Source organism: Larimichthys crocea, chromosome XVI (genome assembly GCF_000972845.2).
Source record: "Larimichthys crocea isolate SSNF chromosome XVI, L_crocea_2.0, whole genome shotgun sequence".
Taxonomy (NCBI): Eukaryota; Metazoa; Chordata; class Actinopteri; family Sciaenidae; genus Larimichthys; species Larimichthys crocea.
In genome coordinates, this window is record NC_040026.1 from 8,333,241 (window position 1) to 8,352,953 (window position 19,713).

General features: G+C 40.8%; 2 protein-coding genes across 2 annotated transcripts; both read right to left on the reverse strand.

The window, feature by feature from the left end:
* Positions 1 to 929: 929 nt before the first annotated feature.
* Positions 930 to 5,268, reverse strand: hrc (histidine rich calcium binding protein). Its single transcript, XM_027289091.1, has 7 exons — positions 4,618 to 5,268; positions 2,783 to 3,811; positions 2,533 to 2,704; positions 1,451 to 1,569; positions 1,221 to 1,292; positions 1,073 to 1,127; positions 930 to 970 (listed from the first exon to the last, which is right to left on the reverse strand). The coding sequence occupies exons 2-7, from the start codon at positions 3,419 to 3,421 to the stop codon at positions 930 to 932; spliced, it is 1,098 nt and encodes a 365-aa protein (XP_027144892.1). The 5' UTR covers positions 3,422 to 3,811; positions 4,618 to 5,268.
* Positions 5,269 to 5,489: 221 nt separating this feature from the next.
* LOC104935558 (transient receptor potential cation channel subfamily M member 4) lies at positions 5,490 to 19,340 on the reverse strand. Its single transcript, XM_010751415.3, has 28 exons — positions 19,168 to 19,340; positions 16,988 to 17,049; positions 16,705 to 16,882; positions 16,137 to 16,317; positions 14,178 to 14,347; positions 13,909 to 14,086; positions 13,394 to 13,458; positions 13,033 to 13,266; positions 11,949 to 12,051; positions 11,722 to 11,843; positions 11,341 to 11,625; positions 11,143 to 11,244; positions 10,888 to 11,016; positions 10,554 to 10,683; positions 10,161 to 10,306; positions 9,839 to 9,951; positions 9,645 to 9,758; positions 9,502 to 9,551; positions 9,175 to 9,413; positions 8,869 to 8,984; positions 8,333 to 8,465; positions 8,046 to 8,220; positions 7,646 to 7,811; positions 7,382 to 7,563; positions 7,027 to 7,159; positions 6,848 to 6,920; positions 6,155 to 6,248; positions 5,490 to 6,019 (listed from the first exon to the last, which is right to left on the reverse strand). The coding sequence occupies exons 1-28, from the start codon at positions 19,252 to 19,254 to the stop codon at positions 5,988 to 5,990; spliced, it is 3,792 nt and encodes a 1,263-aa protein (XP_010749717.2). The 5' UTR covers positions 19,255 to 19,340; the 3' UTR covers positions 5,490 to 5,987.
* Between the last annotated feature and the right edge of the window lie 373 nt (positions 19,341 to 19,713).

Sequence of the window (19,713 nt, forward strand, 5' to 3'; positions counted from 1 at the left end):
TACTTAAACCATTTAAGTGCATGTAACTTATAAATGTTAAATTCTGACTATTGTACATTTAAGTTGACTATACTTAAACAAATCAATTTTCTCTACTGTCAATAACTTAAACCATCTGAGGCAGTCACTTGACACAAAAGGTTTAAGTACAATCAACTTATCCGGGTTTACAATGTTGTGAGCGTGGACTTAATACGCAGTTCTTTTTGGAAAAAATAAACTTCCGACAGACATAACCTGCGCATGTGATGTACATATTGACTACATAAAAATAAAAAAATACACATAAGGAGAAATTTATTATCGGATGAGAATCAGTAACATTGTCTAAGCTGAAATTTTACTGTAAAAAAATCAATCATACATTTGCAAGTTACATGAGTGGCAATAGAAGTAATTTTCATTTTTCTTGTGCATTCATACAGATTCCTGCCACTAAGACCAACCAAAAAAACAGCTCAACTAAAAATGTGTTATAATAATAATGCTCCTAGAAAAAAATTAATTACATTATAGCCGTAGCAATGCATTATCATTCATTTTGCACTGAAAATGTACAGAAGGCAGTTCATTGAATAAAGGAAAAGAAAATCAGATTTTTCAGATCTCATTACTCTCTCTAGGATTAGATAAAAATTGTATTAAAATCTAAATATGTCAGCCGTCAGATTCATGACAAGTTCTTGTGGTAGTCCCCATGTTGGAGAGGTATGAACTGCCAGACAGCTCCAAGTCTGAACATAATACCTCATGCAGTGTCAATGGTTGCTCAGAGTAGAGAGCCAATAGTCCTGCAAAACAAAGACCAGGGCATGAGGAAAGTCAGCATGAAGCTACAGCATTTCCCAGTCTGTGCCTTTATGCTGTTGTATAATTCAATAATGATGCAGCATTCAACTGAATATCAATGTGTTGAGAAATGAGAATTCTTACTGAAAGAGGGATCCAGTTAGCTCATCAACAAGGCCACCTAAAAAAAAAAAGAAACACACACAAGAGGTAAGAAAGGCCAAAGCTCACAAAATAAATAAATGATGATGATCAATGATATACGAACAGTAGAAGTATTTACCTGGTGTGCAAATCGTGTCACACAGTATAGGGCAAAGATAGCAGGATGAACATCCCTGTAAGACAAAATAAAGAGTTAAAACGTCCCACTGAAGCGCTGCCTTTTCGTTTGTATTATTTGCAGTATCTTGGACGGTGGAGATGCTTACTTCACAGATCTCACAGTGATCCGACTCATCTCCCTCTGCACAGGGGCAATTCTCACAGTCACTAGAGCAATGCTGAAAGAGGGAAAGGACACATCATGAACAGTTATGATTAGTCATTCATCTATTATCAGCTTCTATTTGGCAGAAGAAAAAAAAAGTGAAACATTAATTTGAGATAAACACAGACTATTCATTACTGGATCATTTAAGCCTTGTGCTCATAATTTTACCTCACAGATGGAGCAAACACTACACAAAGAGTCAGGGTGGAATCGCAGCGTGTCAGCGGTGGACTCCTCTTCACTTGTGTCATGTTCGTTTTGAGCTGCGTCATCACCTTCAGGCTCATCTATATAAAGTCAACAGAGTCAACGACAAATTAGGCTTCTAGAGCGTGGTCATTATTATCTTATAACAGATATAGAGATATCTGTGTGTGTGCATGTGTTGGTTTAGAAACATGTCACCATGACAGTGTTTTGTCTACTAGAGAGCACTGACCATTTGATCTTTACTCATGCCAGCAGCATGGCTATAATGATGACAATGCCAGTCACTCAGTTGGTCAAACCACCACTGTGATCCACACTGAAATATTTCTGGAAGTTAGTGAGATAGTTGTACAAACAATAATGATCTTGAGATGATGAATCCTAATGTTTTTTTTTTTCATCTTGTGCCACTGTGAGCTGCACATTTGATTTAGAGAGAAGTATCTAGCAGTAACTATTGGGTGAATTTCTGTTAAAACTTGTACTCAAGAGGATTAATTGTAATGGCTTTCATGTTTAATCATCAATTCAGATTTGTCTTTTGGTTATGATTAATACTTGTAAGTGGTATCCTCATCTGCCTCAGCTGTACTTTAGATGTAGTTAGGATTAGTTATTACTAATTGTCAAACTTAAGCATGCTAACACATTAAACCACACAGTGAACATTTTTTGGTGTGGAATATCGTTTCTGTATCTGAATGTGTGTCTGTCCTTACACACTTTAACAGTTCATTACCTGTTCTGAGATCTCAAAATAGCCACATTGGTTCAACAAAAGGCACGAATGGTTTAGATACTGCCGGGTGCCAGCCACCACACAGATAAGCCAGTCTATTTCAGGACTGATATGTGTGACGGTGTTCCTACAGTAGCTGCAGTGAGACTAACAAAGTCAGCAGGCTCCTGTGGAGTTAGGAAACGCCGAGTGGGAATAATAACTTTGTTAAACTTAATCAGACTAAATTACTGCAAAGTTTAGTACTTTAATACCCAATAAATATATTTTAGAATTTATAGGGAAAAAAAAGTGATTGTACCATCCTCTTCCTCTGAATCGTCCTCAGCAACACTCTCTTCCTCTTCGTCTTCAGCATCATTCGCCTCCTCTTCCTCAGCTAACCCCTCTCCTTCGGTTGCTTCATCCTCCTCTTCACTTGCATCCTCTTCATCCTCTGTTGCCTCCTCCTCATCCTCATTGTCAGCGGCGGGCTCCTCGTCATCACCATCATCTTCTTCTGCTGCTTCCTCATCAGCCTCCTCCTCATCATCATCATCATCTTCTGCTGCCTCCTCATCAGCCTCCTCCTCCTCGTCATCACCATCGTCTTCTTCTGCTGCCTCCTCATCAGCCTCCTCTTCGTCATCATCTTCCTCTGCTGCCTCCTCATCAGCCTCCTCCTCCTCGTCATCATCTTCCTCTGCTGCCTCCTCATCAGCCTCCTCTTCGTCATCATCTTCCTCTGCTGCCTCCTCATCAGCCTCCTCCTCGTCATCATCTTCCTCTGCTGCCGCCTCATTTTCTTCAGCATCATCCTCAGTTTCCTCATCTGCATCTTCTTCTTCCTTCTCCTCCTCCTCCCCCTCATCAGCCTCTTCTTCTTCCTCCTCCTCTTCAGTATCCTCTTCTTCCTCAGCAGTCTCTTCTTCCTTCTCCTCAGCCTCCCCTTCTGCCTCTTCTGCTTCCTGTTCATCTGATTCTTCCTCACCTTCATCATTTTCCTCCTCTGCTACTTGTTCCTCTTCTTCACCAGCCCCATCGTCATCCTCACCGTTTTCACCCTCTTCAGCCACAACGTCCTCAATAATTCTGGCACTGAGGTCTTCCTCAGCCACGTCCTGGGCACTCACTACACCAGAGATAGGGACCTGGGATGGGCACAGGAGAACCAGCAAAAGCCCCACTACCCAGCCTTTCACAGGTGCCATTTTGGAAGACTTAGTTAAAAACTACCACACAATCCACACCGGACACTGTTTGTACCGTGCTTCTTTAACCAAAAACAATCGACGGGTTTTCAACACTTAAAAAACCATTAAATCCACAGAAAATGTAACCAGGCTGCAGGTGATTCAGGGATAGCACTCAGGTCTTTTCTCCAAGCGACAGAAAGACCGAAGGCTGAGTTCACAAGACTGTCAGAGCAGTGTGCCAGCCTTGTGTGGGAACACAGAGGACTCACAACTGGGTGTGCGGCGTAGTTGTGTGGCTGCGTGAGTGACAGAGGCACATGTCTGGGAAGAATGCTCCTGATGCCCTTAACCCAGTGTATTAGGGAGGTGGGTGCATGTGCATATGGCAGACAAGGAAGGGGTGGACTGCAGTTGGGTGGAGAAAAGAGAGGTCAAAGAACATATGGAAATGAGAGGGAGGGAGAACTTCTATTACTGACATTAAATAGGCCAATTTGAAGTTGATGTTAAACTTTTTCAGGAAAGCAACACGTAAAATACATATGTGTAAATATATGTGTATGACTATTTGCGTCTGTTATGTTACTTTTATTATTTTGATTATGATTTTACGTAATGGAAACACATGGAATGATCTCCCAGAACAGAAGTTATCCAATAAACAGTTCTAAAATTCAAACTGATGTTTCTAAAAGAGACAAATAAAAACCAGTTTCACAAACTCTAACTTTGACCTTTGGCTGACCTGATGTGTACAGAACTCTTGTGCAAGACCCATTTGAATAAAGGCCTCACTGTGGGTGAGTATAAAACTAAATATTACAAACTGCTTGTAACAGAAGGAGAAATAAAAATGAGTTACCACAGGGTTAAACCGACAACAGTAACGGTAAAATTTGCATGCCAACCCAGCCAAAACACATGTAGCACATGTCAGAATGATGTATGGAATGGATGCAAATAGAAGAAAATGGAGATGACGGCGTTCTGCACGTGTGCAGTATGTACGTGAGCAACTGGCATTCCACAGAAATAGTTCACGTTTGAAGTTCATGATGTTTTTATTTCAGGTTTTTAAATCATGAAGGCCGACGGCAGACAGAAGGGGGGATTCAGACTCGGCAGTACTGCGGGTTGCATTAAAACTAACTACTCCAATTACTATTACACTTAAAAAGACATGGAGCAGTGAGACACACATGTTCACCTACTTGGATACATATCTGCACATGCAGCCGTCATGCAGTCTTCCTCAGTAAGTCAGAAAGTGATGACACGGCTTCTCTCAGTGCGAGCCGCTGGTGCAATTGACAGGTGGCCCAGCTGGCTATTTACAGTAAAGGCTCCTTCAATAGCCATGCTCCACTATGTGACCTTCAATTGAGCTCCAGCATACTGAAACTCAGCACCATGGTGCACCTTCACACTGTCCATATCTTCTTTCCTTTAAATCCAAATGCCAATGTTTTAGTCACACATCCCTCGGTGACTCTCTTATTACATTTTCATTATTTAATGTCATGTCCACTTCAGTTTTATGCTCTTGGTAGCAAGCTTACTAAACCTCATTGACGAACATTTCATCCCACAAAGTCACCATACCCTGCTTTACCTGCAGGCACCTTTGTTATCATTTATTTCTTTTTATTTAATTTTTGAAGAGATTTAGATGAGAGGATCAATACCACCCTCATATGTGTACTAAATATGTAGCTTGAGCCAGTAGCCATTTAGCTTAGCTCAGTATAAAGTAAAGTAAGCCTCTACCAGTCTGCTGGCTCATAGGAGCATTAACATGTTGTTACCTAAGCTTAGAATAAAGACTGTGAACAACTAGTTTAGCCAAAGTCCAAAAGTAACAAGTATCCGCCTTAACAACACTGACACAAAATAACATGTTAAGCTCTCAGCCCAGTTGTTGTAGCTGTTGAAGTGTATAAGAGCACTTCTAAAAAATATAAACTAGTGTTATTCCATTAACAGGAGCAATAAGAATGAATTGATTATACCGTATTTTCAATTTATTGAACAGAATAAAACAATGCAGCGACGCAAAGACGTGATGTAACTTTAACAGGTGTTTAAAACATTTTGCCAAAAACTAACTGAATACAAAAGTATAACAATGTGCACTGAGTGTAATCCCTGTAAACAACATTATAATTTCAATAGAACAGTTAAAAAAACAAAAAAACACAATATAATAAAACAAAGTACAGTCAATAGTAAAAACCATTAAAAAAGAATTCCATCTGTCAACGTACAGAAATAAAGATATAAGTATTGGCAAATAAAATATCAATATATATAGCCACATTATAAATACTTATATTTTTCTTTGGCATTTGTTTAAGCTCAATTGCACACTAAAATATCAGCATTTGTATTTGTTCAATACTGTAACAAGTAGTGATTGCTGCTATTTTTTCTTTTAATATGTCGAGCCTTTTATTTTGGTGAACTGAGTGTAGTGATGAATGTGGCTGGCAAACAGTAAGACTGTGTGTTGGTGGCATAAAAGCAGCAAATTGAATTCTTGTATTACAGATCCTGAGCAAGTAAAGGCATCAATAAAGCTAAGTCAGGCCGAATTCGAAGAAGACGGGAAAGCATCTGTGTAGAAGAAGAGACAGAGCAGCGTAAGTGACAGGTTAGGTATGGATGACTGGAGGAAACTATTACGTGTTAAATAAACTTTGTTCATGCAGCCTGTGACATTCCAACATGTATGTTTTGGTTTGTAAGTACCTCTTAAAGTAGGCGGAGGGCGGGGAGGTTTGAACGTGCTGCCTTGCGCCATAGTATCCACAATCCAGCTGAGAGCTTTTGAGCAATACTCCATCTGAGGAAGAGGATCAAAAGACTTGCAATTACAGCGCGGCAGTACAGAGCTACATTCCTGTTCATGATATGTCTTTACAGTCATGTTGTGGAATTTTGTGGCCTTAAGCAATATAAGATTCATGTGAATACATGAATAAATTAAGATTTCCAGTTGACTAATATATATCATCCAGTCCCATTTGAACATCATTTTAAGAAGCATAGTTTGTTTATTCAATTTCTTGACTCTGGGCATTTACCAGGCAACCAGCTGGTCCTGGTTGACTGGTAAATACACAAATAAATCTGCTTCATAACTCCCACTAAAACTGATTTTTTACAATTTTACACCAGTTGTTTCCCCTCAGGTTTTCTACTCCCCTCTCATTATGCTCAACCAACTGGCTACAGGGGCTCAGCACAAACTTCATATTTACTGTAAAGACGTGAAACTAGTATTAATCGTCACATCTCGCTCTTAGCAAGGAAGTAAATAAGTGCATTTTCCAAAATGGTTAACATACATCATACATAACTGTCAATACTTGTCACACTACATGTCCCTTAGCCCTGCATGCATATGTATTATTGTTCTGAAAAGAGGTACTTTAATTTTACCTCATTTTCCAGAGCCCTCAGTCTGTGCTCAAAGTCTCTGCTTTCACTCAGATGTTTAATCACACCATCCACTCTAAAAAAAGAAAAGGGGGAAGACAAAAATTTCAGCATGATAAAGGCAAAGAATTAAGGAAAGTAATTGCACTGCTATAGAGTTGGTATAGGAATGGTGTGCTCACTTGGAAGACATCCGTTTAAGCCTCTCTGAGTCACTGCTTTTCTGGATTTTGTTCTGGGCAGTTAGGAAGTCCTCTTTCTGAATGGTTTCCCACGTCATTAGCCTGTTGGCTGCTTTCCCTTTTAACTGCAACACTAATAGAAAAGACAAAGTTTTTTTAAATCATTATTATAGTAATAGGCATCACTACAGCTGAATTGAAGACAACGAGGAAGTAAAAACAGTGCATCACTACAGCTGAATTGAAGACAACGAGGAAGTAAAAACAGTTGTCAAAACAGCATATTTAATGTGCCTTAGGCTATAGTTTCCTTACACCAGTTAGACTCACTCAAGACTCCTGTTTAAATACTTACCAAAGTGATGGATCTTGATAGAAGGCACCTTGCGGATGATCCTCTTTATAAAGAGATTGATGTGAGAGAGGATGATGAAAGGAGGAGCCAGGGAAGGACGGGAGTGGTACTGAACAATGAGGTTGAAGCGCTGGAACTTCCAGTAGATGTCACTGTTTGCCTGGACTTGAGAGAAGGTATGGCTGGGTGGACACAAAGAGAGTGTCAGAACAGTCAGACTACTGATGAAACAGACTGATGGACACTAATCTCCTTGTGCTTTACCTAAACATGGCGATGAGCAGGTTGATGAGCAGGATGTTGGTGACCAGCAGATAGACAACCAGCAGAATTACCACCAGCCAGTTACTATACAGAACTCTGCATGGCTCCTCACCGTTCTGAATCAATGTCACATTGTCTGTGCACGGCATGTCCCACTGTTTCCCCACTAGAATAGACACAAAAATATAAGGAAGGTTAAAATATGTCCTGTCTTTTGATATCATCATATTAATCTGTTATCAGGTTCTTATTACTGTGAGGAATTTTGAAAAGCTGTAATGGATGTCTAAAAAAAAAAAATGTCCAGAACAGGCTGCAAAAACTACTGTATATGCAACACTGGTTTGAAACTATAACTATCATTTTTCTAAATCTACACGATGCACATAAACACTTATACCATCCATCTCTTCCACAGGGATCTGTCCAAAGATGTGCAAGTACGGCCTGTAGAAAACACGGCGGAAGATGCGATCCAGGCGTGGGTCGTAGGAGTAAATCAAAGCCTGATTGGCTACTCCGTATGCCATGAGCCACACCCCCAGGAAGAAGAGGAAGAAGAAGACATCCTTCATCTGAACAGGAAAAAATAATAATTGTGTGTCTGTCATTACAATCCAAACATCCTGCTAAAAAGCAATGGTATGGTATGAAGTCAACTTGTGTTAATGTGTTAATGTTTCTCACCATCTTGCCAACAATGATAATTTTTGGTCCCAGCTGTTTGTGAATGGCAAAGATGTGAATGAGACGGAGGGTGAAGACCATGTAGTTCACACACAGGACATCCCGGCCAAACTCATAAGACCACTTGAACATCCTGAAACACAGAGTGAGGCAAACACACTGCGGTAACACCACCACCTAGTGGTCAACATGTATAATAACTGCACTTTTAAAAAAAAGGTTCTCAACTCGAGTTACCAATCTTATTGAGGATGGACGTGAGGGACGTGTGCACACTTTGAATTTACAGGGCTCAGGATAGAGACATGTGAAACATGATACTGATAATTACCGCAATCAACTCCAACTGCTAGAAAGTAAACACTCAGTTAGGTGGTAGTGTTCATCCTGTGACACAGGTGCAAATACACTGATGTGTTTTAAGGGGTTAAAAGCCAAAGTCGTTGAGATCAAGAGCCTTAAAATGCATACATAAAAAAATAAAAATAATAATAATCACATAATCCAGTTGTAATATTCCTGTAGATTGTCCCTACCTGCAGATAAGTCCTATGATGAACAGCGTAATGGCAATGAGGTCACACTTGTTCCACACATCTTGAATGTACACTCTGATCCTCTGACGCCAAGTCATCGTCCCCAAAAAGAACGTCTGTTACAAGAAAACATCAGTCAACTCAATAGCTCAACAGATCAGCCACAGCTATAATCAGAACATTAGATAAAGCCCCAACACTGAAAAGCTGTATCGAAAAGTTCCCTTTCAAGAAATGTTGACAAATTAGTTATCATCTCCTCATTTCTTTTCTATTCTTTTGCAAGATATTAAGATTTGTACTCACTTCCCGGATCTCTTCACACACGATTGTGAATACCCAGAAGTACAGCACATACTCTGTGATGGCTGGACCAGAGGGCGGCGGGGGCTTGAAGTCCACCAACAGCACGTAGGCAAACAGCAGGAGGAAGAGGAAGTACATCAAGACATTGCCCAAAAATGAGGTGACTGGTGCAAACCAGAACTGGCGCCATCTTGACACTATGAACGGACGTTTTGGCGGTCTGTGAGAGTGCGGTATGCCTGTAAAGAAGGTATTGGACGTGGATGAGTAGCTGGTACTTCTGCAAGCAAACATTTTTCATGTTTGTTGCATTTAAAGAGGACTTACCTTTGATGGTTGCCGTCCTGGGAGTGGTTGGTTCTTGTGAATCATTTTCACTGGTACAACAATGACAAGTCTATCATGAATCCACACACTAGAAAAACAAACATTTATTCTGGACTAAAATCAATAAAGAATTAGAGTTTTACATGTGCTTGATGTCCGAGAAGGAGAAGATGGTGGTGCCATACAGGCTGTCGCTGTCCCTGCCTAGCCCATCCTCATTAGGCTTCCCCTCCTCTTGATGAAGCTCTTCTTGTTCCCTGTGAGATAGAGTTTAAGTTTGTCATTATCATTGAGGGGATTCAGATTTCCAAATAAATAATAATAACGTGGATTTTACCTGAAGGAAATGAGATTGGTGTAGCAGAGGGGAGGGCAGAAGAAAGTGAGCAGGAGCTTCCACACCTCTGTGCTTCTCTTCATGTCACCCCACCAGATCTGGGACAACAGAGACTGAAGGAGAAGAGAAAGTTTTCACCAATACAAAGAGGTATTACATGCAATGCTGTATTTCATGGTTATTACTTTTACTATTTATGTCAAAGTGATGTTATGTTATTACAGTAACAATACAAATTATTAAAAACTTAAAAAGGCCTGAGGACAAAAAGACGTGGTTAAACTGCCACAATAAAGTCAATGACTTGAAAACAGTGACACACCTGTACTCCATCGTGGCTGAAGAAAAGTCGTGCATCAGCACCCATGCCCATCTGGAGGCAGGTGGTACCACCCCAGACAGGAGATTTTCTGATCAGCAGGGTGAAAGAGCGACTCTCGTTGCTCCGATAGCAAGAGCTGAACACATCTAAGAAGACACAGAGACGGGCAGAAAATAAAACTCTTACACTCATGCATGCAGATTTTAAACCCCTGAAATACTCATTACCACCAGCAATGTAAAGACTTTCATAAAAAGCAAACAGCTTAATCACTCATGTGATACATACACTGCATGGAACAATAAAGATGTGAGATATCTGATCATCATTTCTGCACATTTTCTGAGTTTTTTTTAAACTAAACATTAGTGAATGATGTATTCATGGTCTTACCATGTGCCAGGTTCTCAAAACTCTGGGCCAGCTCTTTCATGGTCAGTTTGGTCTCCGTCTCACCCTCATACTTTGACAGTTCCCTCAGAATCTTGCAGCCACTCAGAGCACTCAGCACAGACTCCGCTGCCTGGAAGAGACAACAAGGGAAGTCAGAACATACAAACTCCTTCACGCCAGGTACTGAAACATGTTTTTTCTGCATTGAAGTTGATGATCTACTGCAGACAAGGTTCTAAGCCTGAAAGTAAGGAGAGCGGAGAGGATTGCCATCCTTCATCCTTCAAACACACTAAACTGCAGCACAAGTTTTTTTTCTTTCTGTAAGTTTTACCATCTCCCAGAAGAAAGTGGCCATTTCACTGCGATTCTGAAGGACAGCCCAGATGAAGAGCGAAGCCCAGGGGAAGAGGCAGCGCATCTCCCGATACAAGCAGTCTCCACGCAACAGCTTACTGGCACGCTGGGATGGATGAGAGAAAAAGAAAAAAAAAAAGCATGGGAGAGGGTATTAGATTCCTTCTTGTTTTAAACCATTAGCTCATTATTTTGCATATATGTCTACATATTTGTAAAAAGGTAAGCGTACCCTAAGAGCTCTCCTTTTGGATGAAATCTTATCTAAACCCAAAGCATCATAGTAAAATGGTTGGCAGACATCACCCATCAATAGTTCCAGCACACCTGCAACCTGAGGAAAAATGGAAATAGAGAGTTATCCCTACATTGTTTTTGATAATACTTGAATAAAAAAAAAAAAAATAGACAAGTCATGGCTGTCCCCCACCTCAAAAAGGGTGATCTCTGTCCCTGGGCCACTTTGAATTTTCTCTGCTGCCACTTTGTCTGATACGTTTGAGGGTGTAGGGGCTGCGGTTCCTAGCCGCTCCACCAGACGGCGTTGGAGCAGCTGGTAAAGCACTGTCCCATCAGGCACTGAGCGGTAGAGGCTTTCCAGCCTGCCATAAGTCAGGTAGTCAAGGATGTTGAGGCCATTCTCAGTGAAAAGACGCACAAACTGAGGCTTGTCGTTGATCAGGGCATCTGTCATGGAGTCTTCCATGTCTTCATACTGTTTAATTGGGTGAAGGTGTGCTTTTAATTGGACATTTGAGTGGTAGTATTTCTCTAAATGTAACATCTTATGTGATGTATTTGTACCCCTTACCCTCCAGTGGATGTCTCCATTGAAGAGTTCACTCTTGGCAATGTCAACCCTGTTCCATGTGACCGCCAGCTTCAGCTCTTCATTGTAAGGGCTGGCATCGACTGACGCACGCTGCTTACTAGCTAAAAACAAACAAACACAGAATTACCACCAAATAAATCAAAAATGAAGATGTGTTGCCACCTAAAATGTTGTCAATTTTCACAGTGTGAATGGGTTTTATGTACCTCCCACCAATGCTTTGAGCAGGACTGTATCAAAATCATTTGGGCCCTCCTGCTCTCCATGGTAGATTGTGATAAAGTCCCTGTTCTGGTAAATACTCAGAGCCTGGGGACACAGAACAAAGAGCAAAAGACAAGAAAAACCTTTTAATAAATTGGTGATACTGAGAAAGAGATGAAAGAACAGACAGATAGCGAAGATCTGGTGACATAGAGCATTGTCAGCTCCATGATATCGTTAAGTATACAGCCTTCCCATGTTAAGTGATCAAGATATCTAGCATTTAAAGATTGTATCAGGCTGCCAACAGTAAAAAGAGTGAGTGTGGGTGTAGGTGTGTGTATCTAATCACTCCCTCGTTCAATAACAGATTGGATATTGGGCACTGATGTTAATGATTGACTTCGCATTAGGTAAGCTTTCACACTCTTTCAAGAGAACAGGCAGTGTTGATGATATAAAGATGGAGAGCAGAGAAGCGGACACATATTAATGTCACTGTATAAAAGTGATTTTAACAACAGATGTCTTTGTGTTAATAAAACAACCTGTTTATGCCGTATGCCAACTGAAACTCACTCCCATCACTCCCATTGTGGAGCAGCAAGAACTGAATAACAGCCAGCAGTTTCAGGAATCTGGGTCAGACTAAGACAGGAAGTAGCTTTAGAAATAGCCGGATGTCTACAGGCTGAGAAGCAGTTTAATGAATGTTCATTACAGGCAGTAATTGTTAGATGACATCAGCAGCGTAACACATTATGCTGTCGTTTGAGGCTCAGCAGCAGGGCTAAAAATGTAAGCTTAGCCTCAGGGTTATGTTAAACAAAAGATCAAAGCCTGCATCTTGCGTGCATAAATGTGCAGCAAATTTATTAGCCCATTATATTATAAAACATCCTGAATGAAATGTGAAGCTTGGCTTTATAGCATTAGAAGAAGGGTCAAAAGTTCACCAAAAAGAGATTTAAAAGCTTTCAAGATCATGAGTTATATTCTGCAACAATCTAGCCAGTAGCTGCTGAATGTCGTTTCTTCCTGTTCAACATATCAGTAGGTCACACAACAATCACACATCGCACCTACCCGTTCAACTAGTTTGTCTGACTCTGCTTCAAAGGGGAAGTGCTTCTTAACCCGTTCTGCCACTCTGTCTTTCAGATCCACACTGGGACCGGCCTCGGCATCCGCCTCGCTGGAAGACTGGACAGTGGGGGACGAGGAAAGATTCTCCAAGATGTCACTAAGGAAGTCAGCTAAGCCTCCTGATCCAGCCAGCACCAGCCAGGGCATGGAGTTTTTCAGAGAAAGGTCTACCCTCTGACAGAAATTAAGAACAAGAAGAGAGACGCTTCTTTAAGAAATATAGGGACATAATTTAAAAAAGTCAAGTTTAACAAAACTACTCATTTCTGTGACAATCAACCAACATAAATAACGAGTGTACCTCCAACATGCTCGCCTCCCCTGACACCAGCATACAGAGGACAGGGATGTCAATGCTGCCGCTGCCTAAGAAATACAAATTTTTTTTTTACCAACAGTGCATTAGTAAATGATTAGTTAATCACAACTTTACTTGCAGACATTATGATCAGTGTCAGCACACTTGAAACTATCAGAGTGCATATTTTTAAAGCTTAGAGCTTAAGAGACAGCACACAGAGAGAGGGCACCCTGTTACATGTTGGACAGATCTCTGCTTGAATTAACATGTTGAAGTTCCGCATCTCAAATTCTTGCAGTGGCATGCAATGGCTTTCACCCAGTGGATACCAGAGGATCGTCTTATCACCATGTGCATTTTTAAAAGTTCACCACAAGAGGGCCAAATGGCTTGAAATCAGCAAAAGTGGAAGGGCACTGTGTTTCTGTTTCTTTACATTCAAGAAACAGAGAGGAACCAATTTCTTCCAGTTCTACATGATTCTAAATATTACATTTCGTTATCCCATCTCTCACCCCAGATGCCTGTGCGCTGGTGGGAGATGTAGTCCTCCAGTTTGGCTCTGAACCCTGTTTCTCCTCCTCTGCGTCCCACACTCCCATCGTCCACAAGCAGGAAGGCCTGGTAGTTTTTATCGAGGCAGCAGGAGTCCCTGGACATGTTCTGGACGTAATACTTAGCAGGAAAGCTGCCCTGCAAAAAGAAGAAGAACCCAGAGGCATGATATAGCAGGGTTTCTTCAAACTGACGCTCAGTAAATATAGTATGTGAGTGCCTGTGCTACCTGAGGGTTGACCAATTGCTCTCTGTTGTGCACTAGGCCCCAGGGAGCGATGCCCAGTGCCACCACCTTGTTGAGGGAGACAGACGAGGCTGCAGTGGCATGATCCCTCACCGCCTCTCCAACACACCTGCCAACGCCTTCACACAAGCCTGCCGTCAGGATCCACGCTCCTGGGTGCAACAGTCACACAGTGAACGTGAGAAGAAAGAGGAAACTGTTTGGTTGTGGTCACTTCTTTAGAAAAAAGGAGTTGTGATGGCATTTTTACAGTTCATAGCTGGAATTTTATGCCAGAAGAATGACTCAATTCCCTATAATCATGTAAATAACAGACCAATTCCCCTAAATTATTAGAGGTGATATGTAAATTAGCTTACATGTTTTCTTACTTAATTATCGCATACTATGTCTTAATCAAATCTAAGAAGGATTGGTAAACACTGTACATTATCATTTCATTACTGTCCCCTGAGACCATCCACTTCTGTGTACAACAACAGCTTTTCGCACAGGTGTTCTCGCACAATTTTTTAAAACTTTTCCCATCAACTATGTTTGTACTGAGGCCAAGCAGAAACACCCTGTGTCTATGTGTGCACCACATGTGCTCATGTGCACGCCAGAATGTTTTTGCAAGTGTCTTATTATCTTTGTTTTAAATCAGGAGCCGCCACGATAACAGCTACTTAAAGTGACCTCGGATGACTGATGGGAGATTAGTATCGCTGTGTGCCACCTGCACTTGGCACAGTAGTCAGCAGGAAATGGCCATTGTAGTACAAAATTAGGATCGGACCCCAGGGAGTCATATCATGTAATGGTGCTGCGTTTTGTAACAGCTGGATTTTTCCTACTTAAAACCACAATGCAGTTAGTTCTGCATTTTCAAGAAAAAGCTGATTCATGAAGGGGAAATACACATAACAGTATCAGGTTTAAATAGCTGATTTTGTTGTTTTGACCATTAAGGAAATTTCCCCCAGCAGGATTATTTGAACTCAAAACATGAGATGTAGGCAAAATAATATAATCACAACAACCATAAGTAATTACATTTGTTGCGACTTAGTCACAGTTACAAAAATTGATCATATGAGGCTAAAATATCAGTTAGTAGCATTACCCGCTTAGAAAAAAAATCTTGAAAGAGAACGAACGCATTGTTTCCAAATTCAAGGTTGATTAATTTAAGTTCCTTAAATTTAAGGTTTTTCACATGGAATAAAATTTCGTATCTGTTTCACGTATATTTACTTCAAAAGTACCAGTATGATTGAAGTAAGTCTGATTGAAAACCAGTTGGGACAATACCACCTAGAATCATTTATTATTACATCATGATTTTTCGGTACTTCCATGAAGAATATAACAACAATTCCTAATGATATGAATAATTACATTGAGACAACCTGGATAGGTATCAGAAAATGGATATAAACTGTAATTCATTTATTTCACCCTTCAAGTGTTAAAATGAACACTTTCCCACGAGGAGACGTTGAACTTCCCAGCTATTATACCTTACAGATGGTGCAGACTGAACATCCACAGAAAAAAAAAAAAAAAGGTGTGAAACAGCTGTCTGCACACACCTTCCACTGTCGCACCCACTTCTAGTTTACAAATGTCTCGTGAGAGACAGCACTGTACATACAAACACTGTAGAAGTATTGCTAACTACAGAAATATAAGACTTTCATACTTTATATAAAACTAAATATCATTTTATCAAATTTAAGACCTGCAAATGCCTGAATTTAAAAGGCACACCAGCCAAAACTTTATTTAACATGTCAAGGGGGACAGTCAGTTAAGTCATGACAACATATGCTGAACGTAGACAAACTGCTTCACAAGTTGCAGCTAAGTGGATTTCACAGTGACATTGTAGACAGAGTACATGGGTTTCACAATACTGTTAACTGGCTTGTAACCTATTACCCACCGCGATATGTTTACCTGTGCTTTGTGAGGCTTTCACCAGTCCCTGCCGGAGGACTTCCCGTACCCATGTCTTCAACTTTGTCCTGCCTTCTCCGCCCACGACTGAAACCACCAGGTTAGGTGCGGGAAGACCCCAGTGGGCTGTCATCAGGGTGTAGACCATAGACGGGGGTGTGTCCCATGACAGACGCAGAAACTGTGATCCCAAAGAGAGACAAATTGGACACCTCATTGATTAAAAAAAGGGCAATCCTATGACTTAAAACATTAATAATTGTGATTTTAATATCGAAACATGCACTAAATTACACCACAAGTGTCTCAGATTAGTTTAATAAAGAGCTTTTCAGCTCTTCAGATATGGGACCTCACTGTCAGAGCATAGTGCTTGTTTACTCAGGTGCAACAGTAGGTTAAAGGTTAAAAAGTTAAAAATACTGCCGTCTACAGCTCTTGGTGTATCTGTATCAGTATTTAGCTAACCTTTATAAGTCTCTAAACACTACCCAAGCACAACAGATTTGATCATAAACTCTAAGGCTATAGAAATGAGTCATTCAGAGCCAACAGAAAGGTCACCCACATAGCTATGCCTCTTACTGGCCCCTGGAAACTGCAACTCTCCAAAGGCGTCAGTCGGGTATTCAGAGGAGTGCTGGGCGCTGTCCCAGTGGTTGACAATCGCTGTGCTGAAGTAGTCGCCGAGAGCCACAGAAGCATGGGTATCTCTTGCACCCCCACACTGACACAACGCGCCATTACTGCGAGAGATGAGAGGATGATTTCATATGAAAACATGAACAATCTTTGTCAAAAGAAAAGACATTACTGGCACGAGGGAAAAGGTTCCACAGAGTTCACCTTACCTGAAGGAATCTTCTACAAAGGTGGTGCACACTCTTTTCTTGATGATTTTAGGGATCCAGCTCTGAAAACATTTAAAACATGTTGTTAATAAACTGATTTTACATACAGGCTGTTGAGATTTTAAGAAGTTTAGTTCAAATCCTACCCTTTTACGCCTGGAAATCATTTGACCGCAGGGTGCAGTGAAACATTCAAATGAGAAATGTTGACTCTGACTCAGAGAAGAACTTGGTGGGATATGCCGTCCCTAAACACCTACCTGTGACTTCTGACGTGGAGCTGTAGTTCATGTGTATGTGTAAAGTAGGTAAAGTGTGTGAACATGTGTGTAGTGGGCACGTAGGTATGAACGTGCATGCAGTACATTCTGCTAAACAACTGCATACCTACCTGTCAAAATAAGGGGCCCCAAGTGATGTTTTTTTAAAGCTGAAACTGGATTTGACTTGTCTCTTTACAACTTTGAGATTAAATTTAAAACTATGATGAGTTTCTTTTCAGTTTATGAGAGAAGGAACCTGGACAAACTGCTCTCCATGCTGGACAACGCCCACCACCCTCTGCAAAACATGTTTACCAGGAGTCTCTCACAACTCTTTTGTGACCGTAAGACTGTACAACACCTCTCAATCATGGAAGGGGGGACACAAAGAATAACAGACAAATAGACAATCTCATTCTCTGCTGCCTTGATTCCTGGACATTCTGTCAATGTCATTTTTGACTCCATTTGCACTACCTCTGCTCAGTGCTGTGACTTTCATTCAGTGTCTAGTGCCTTTATATTTAATTTTACGTAGTTTTAAATTAAAATTAAAATAATTATAAAATAATGTATTTCTATTTTTACTTTTTTTTTTCTTCTAAACTGGGCTCCAACCTCTCTGTGAACCTGATGAGGAGCAGTTACAGATAACGGATGGATGGATATAGTTTTCTATTTGTAAAAAGGTGTTAGCACATGGTAAATTTCTTTGCACGTTTAATTTAAAATCCAGATGTATCTTATAGGTTCATTTTAATGTATGTTTACTGGGTCTCATGCTGTTACTGGATGCCTGAATTTCCCACAGGATGAATAAAGTATCCATCTATCCACCCATATGTAGTTCTGTTTCTTATTTCTATTAAAACAAACGTGTTTTTTTTTCTATTTTTACTTTTTCTATCGTTTTCTATTTGTAAAGCTCTAAGCAGAAATTTAATTTCTTTGCATGGGTTTCATTTAAATCCAGTTTTATCTGAACACACAACTATCTATCTATTCATTTAAAGCAAACAATCTGATCCACTGTCATTTAATAGACGTGTGTCCATGTGTCTCACGGGACATTCAAAACGGGACAATCACGTGTCGTTGCTTGGCAACCTCGCGGCTCCGTCCCATTTAGCTGTGCCAGCGAGCCAGGGGAGGCACAAAATTAAAGCTCTTGCTCTCTGGCACGACTAAACGGAACGCAGCCATTATCAATGTTATTAGTTACACCTGCGCTTGTCAGCGAGAATAATTGCTTGTGTGAACACAGACGACTTATTTCTATCTTGTTTTATTTATTTCATAAATTATTTTAATCGTTTGGATGTCGGTGTGACGGATTTAACGGTCGCAACGTCCGTTTCAGTTTTTAGCATCATCTTAAAATGCTAAACGTGAGTTAGCTGCGCATACGCTACATACGTGCTACAAGGGCGTGTTCCTGTGTTTGTTTTAGGGTTTTTTAACAGTTAGACGTTAAAAGTCAGCTTAAAAATGTCAAACCGGAGGCTTTAAACGTCTGTGCTGTTTGTTTTTGCTGTAACAACTGTTAAATGTGTCTTTATTTTGCTTTTCGCAACAAAGCTAGCTTCACTTCCGCCGGTTTGACAAGTATACACACAGATTGAGGAAAGCTGAAACTAGCTGTGGTTAGCTCCAGTGTTTATACACACACACACACACACACACACACACACAGCTGTTGCCATGCTACAGTGTCTTTGGTTTACAACGAGCAGAGGCTGAACTGTGAGTATTATATTACTACACGGATATCTGATACGAGCTTGACCAAAGCCACAACTTTAATCACAACTTCCACATTGTGCACTTCTCCTCTGTCCCTACTGTAACAATTGTAGCCTTTTTGACAAAACATCACAACAACAGGAGCCGAGTGATTTAATGGAAAAGTCTTCCCACCTGGTCCTTTTCAGATTTAACGTTACAGATTGTATCTCCTCCGTCGCCGCCGCCGCCTCCTCCTTCTCCTCCAGCTCCGTCTCTCATGTTGTTGTTTTTTCCCCTTTCTGTCCGGCTCAGTGAGAGATAGAGAGAGGAAACTGACCTCAGGATTTCATTGTGACCGTTTTCCAGTGAATAATAGATCACACTGATGGGCTGAAACTATGAAAACACAATTTCCAAAACCTCTCTCTCTCTTTCAAGAGTCAGGGTGGAAACTAGGTGCACAGGACACAGCACACAGGTGAGGAGGGTGTGTTTGTTCTTTTAACAAGAGGCAGGCAGGCAGACAATTTGCAAATACCTCCTCCAAACCTTGAAAGCATAGGCGGGGCCTGTCAAAGCCACAGTTATTTCACACCTGGGGTGCAGGCCTCTAAAAATATGAGTTAATTTAATCATGAAGACTCCCTCCTCTCTCTCTCTCTCTGTCTCTCTGTGAATGCTATCACATGATGTGAAGATTGGAAAGAAAATCTTGGCTCTGATGACACATTTTGTGAC